This window comes from Fulmarus glacialis, unplaced genomic scaffold (assembly GCF_000690835.1).
Source record: "Fulmarus glacialis isolate BGI_N327 unplaced genomic scaffold, ASM69083v1 scaffold26376, whole genome shotgun sequence".
Classification (NCBI taxonomy): Eukaryota; Metazoa; Chordata; class Aves; order Procellariiformes; family Procellariidae; genus Fulmarus; species Fulmarus glacialis.
Window position 1 is genome coordinate 1,282 of NW_009220417.1, and position 3,557 is coordinate 4,838.

General features: G+C 55.6%; 1 protein-coding gene across 1 annotated transcript; it reads left to right on the forward strand.

Annotated features, from left to right (window-relative positions):
* Nucleotides 1-1,409: 1,409 nt before the first annotated feature.
* LOC104071473 (microtubule-associated proteins 1A/1B light chain 3C-like) lies at nucleotides 1,410-2,841 on the forward strand. The gene is made up of 4 exons (XM_009580760.1): nucleotides 1,410-1,461; nucleotides 1,536-1,591; nucleotides 1,775-1,881; nucleotides 2,652-2,841. Exons 1-4 carry the CDS (start codon nucleotides 1,410-1,412, stop codon nucleotides 2,839-2,841), a joined length of 405 nt encoding a protein of 134 aa, XP_009579055.1.
* Nucleotides 2,842-3,557: the final 716 nt, after the last annotated feature.

The window sequence follows — 3,557 nt, forward strand, 5'->3', positions numbered from 1 at the left end:
GTCAGGATAACGCATGCCGATAGTTGCCGGGTCCCGCTCCGGGTGGGATTGACGTGCCGGGGATTGATGCGCCGGTTATCCCCCAGCGCCCACCCTCCCGGGGCAGAGAGGGGGGCAAACACCCCCCGTAACTCCATCAGCAGCCGCTTGCTGAGCGGAGAGTTATGGCTGGCTGCGATAACCGCCTCGGATCATCGGTTATTCTCCAATCCCCGGCGCAGGTTCCCGGCTGGAATCGTTCGCCCTGGTTCTGCGCGAGGCCGGGGTCCTTCGGGTCAACCGGGGGCTTTATAAAATAAGAGGACGGAGGGAATAAAAGCGGCTCCGCAGCTCGCCGGGGCGCAGGGAGGGGACGCTTGGGCCGGCGCCGGTTCCGCCGCGCTCACGTCGAGTCCTGGGAAGATGAAGCCGCCCTTCGTTAAGCGCAGCACGGGGCTGGTGGGAAAATGAAGGACTTGAAATCACCGGTGCCTTCTGACGGGACCAGGCTTCACGTCCCTCTGGTGTCAGGCACCCAACGGCACCCACAGGCCTGAGGTTGGGTGCTAGGGCATGGCCAGCGGCTCCCCACGATGTCTGTAAGGAGCAAACCCCCAGCTCTCTTCTCTTCTCTTCTCTTCTCTCCCTTTTCTCATCTCCGTCTCGTCTCTTATCCTTCTCTTTTCTCTTCTCTTTTCTCTTCTCCTTCTCTTCTCTTTTCTCTTCTCCTTCTCTTCTCTTTTCTCTTCTCCTTCTCTTCTCTTTTCTCTTCTCCTTCTCTTCTCTTTTCTCTTCGCCTTCTCTTCTCTTTGCTCTTCTCCTTCTCTTCTCTCCTTCTCTTCTCTCTTCTCCCTCTCTTCTTCTCTTCTTCTCTCCTTCTCCTTCTTCTCTCTTCTCTTCTCTTCTCTTCTCCTTCTCTTCTCTCTTCTCCTCTTCTCCTTCTCTTTTCTCTTCTCTTTTCTCTTCTCCTCTTCTTCTCTTTTCTCTTCTTTCTCTTCTCCTCCTTTTCTCCTTCTCTTTTCTCTTCTCCTTCTCTTCTCCTCTTTTCTCTTCTCCTCTTCACTCTTCTCCTTCTCTTCTCTCTCCTTCTCTCCTTCTCCTTCTCTCCTCCTTCTCTTCTCTTTTCTCTCCTCCTTCTCTTTTCTCTCCTTCTCTCCTTCTTCTTCTCTCCTCCTTCTCTTCTCTTTTCTCTCCTCCTTCTCTTCTCTTTTCTCTCCTCCTTCTCTTCTCGTTCTCCTCTCCCTCCAACCCAGCGGAGCCCAGCACCCTGCTGAGCATCCCAGCTCCTCCCAATCCCCAGCCCAGCTGGGGCAGGACGAGCCTATATTAGGAGCTCTGCCAGCAGCAGCTGCCCATGGCAGGGCTCAGGGAACAGATCCTGCCTGCACCTCGAGCTTCCTCCTCCTCCTCCTCCTCCTTCTTTCTGGAAGATGCAACCAGGTGACAGCAGCTCTCGCCCGTTCAAGCAAAGGAAAAGCCTCGGTAGTTTGCTGGGGACGAGGGGAGCAGCAGAGCAGAGACACCGCACTTACTGCTCCTTCTTTTCTCTCCCACAGCCACCAGGATGCACGAAGTGACAGAGATCCGGATAAAATATCCCAACAAGATCCCGGTAAGGGCTGCGCCCCGCTCTCTTTGCGGCCAGCTGAAAGACAAGCCGTGAGAGTCTTTGCTAAAGACTTTCTGGCTCCGCTCTGAAGACCACGGCTCTGCTCCTCTGGGTTCCCCCTGCAAGAGGGGTCCCAAGCCCTCCCAGTCCCTCTCCCCCCACCCCAGCATCTTCTCCCCGCTGCAGGTGGTCGTGGAGCGCTACCAGAAGGAGAAGACCTTACCTCCCTTGAACAGGACCAAGTTTCTGGTCTCCCAGGACCTGCCCCTCTCCCAGTTTGCTGTCACCCTGCGGTAAGTGGTTAATGACACAGAGGGGCCAAGGGTAAGGTGGGGGTTCCCCAGCCCTGGACCAGTACAAAAGCCCAGTCTAGATGCAGCTGGTCCTGTGAAACAACTTGGCTTGGAAGCCACTTTGGCTACTCCAGTGGGCCAGTGTTTAGTGGGCCAGTGTTTAGTGGGCCAGTGTTTAGTGGGCCAGTGTTTAGTGGGCCAGTGTTTAGTGGGCCAGTGTTTAGTGGGCCAGTGTTTAGAGTTAACCTAATGAAATTAGCCTTTGCAATTAGCCTTTGCAATTAGCCAAGAGCATTTCCTTGCCAGTGCATGGGGGTGCCTTACAGCAGCATCCCTCCACCCTTGCTGGGATGAAAGGTGACAATTAACTCTTTTCCTGGGGCCCTGCAGCAGAGGTGAATTGCTAATTGGGGGGGCAGGTGATTAGCAGCCCTGCCAACGAGCCGCGCTCTTGCAGCTGACTCGAAACCTTTGGGCTCTGCTCGAAATCCCTCCCAAGGACCAACGTCTCTGGTTCAGGACAGATGGAGCTGAGAGCTTGTGGCTGGGGCTTGGCTCTTACGGATGTTTTGGGGAGCAGCTGGCCGTGCCCTCGCACCCACCTTCATGCCTGCGGGTGGCTGGCACCGGAGGGAGGTGACGCCGAAGCCCAGTCCCTTTGGGAGGGACCGCAAGAGCCTTGTCCCCACGGATGGGTCCTCCCCGATTGCCACGCTGCCTGGCGCCGGGCAATGCTCACCCCCACGCCGCCTTCATCTTCCTCTCGGCAGGACACGGCTCTGCCTGGCCTCCTCCCAGACCTTCTACCTGCTGGCGAACAACAAAGGGCTGCCGAACATGGCCGTCACCATGCAGGAGCTGTACCGTGACAACAAGGACGAGGATGGCTTCCTCTACCTCACCTATGCCTCCCAGGAGATGTTCGGCAGCTCTTCTTCCAGCCAACCAGCGGCTGCTTGACCACAAAACCGCCGTGTCCTCGTGGCCCTTCGCCTCAGGACTCCGATGCTGGTGAGGTTGGGGACGTTCTCTCTCCGAACGTGGCTTAAAATCTGCGGGGAGCCGCGAATTGTGGCTGGAGCGAAGCTCTGGCTGCAGTTTGACAGGCTCAGCTTCGTAACGGTCTTAAAAACGACGCTCAACACCTCCTTAATCTTGTGGCTTTAGTCACAAATTCTTCTCCGGACACAGCAGAAGATGGTGCTGGTTTACTCTTGATCCACGGGAAGGTTCTTCTTCTAATGGGCTTTTCTAAAGTGCATAACGGTCTTAAAAACGACTGTCAGCACCTCCTTAATCTTGTGGCTTTAGTCACAAATTCTTCTCCGGACACAGCAGAAGATGGTGCTGGTTTACTCTTGATCCACGGGAAGGTTCTTCTTCTAATGGGCTTTTCTAAAGGGCTTTACAGCCTGTCACCCCTGCCCAAAAGACTTGGGCTCCTTCTGAACGCCTCTCCTAACAGGATCGGGTGTGGGGAGTTTCATGGTTTGGGCAGGTTTTTGTTAAGCCGTTCTAGCTGCTGCTAGAGCCTCCCTGCTCTTGAAACGGGGAATAAAGAAAATTTTGGCTGGCGCTTCTAAACGCAGCTCGTCCCTCGGACGTGAAGCCAGCCTTAACCTTGGGGCTTTGTCCCTGGCTTTGCTGGGCTGCCAGCAGCCGCGTTGGGGGAGCAA

What these genes read in the sequence shown, in the direction of transcription:
- LOC104071473 (XM_009580760.1), top strand. Translation starts at nt 1,410, where the DNA reads ATGCAACCAGGTGACAGCAGCTCTCGCCCGTTCAAGCAAAGGAAAAGC. An exon ending in CAAGCAAAGGAAAAGCCTCG is followed by an intron (nt 1,462 to 1,535) that starts GTAGTTTGCTGG and finishes TCTCTCCCACAG; the next exon opens with CCACCAGGATGCACGAAGTG. An exon ending in CAGTTTGCTGTCACCCTGCG is followed by an intron (nt 1,882 to 2,651) that starts GTAAGTGGTTAA and finishes TCCTCTCGGCAG; the next exon opens with GACACGGCTCTGCCTGGCCT.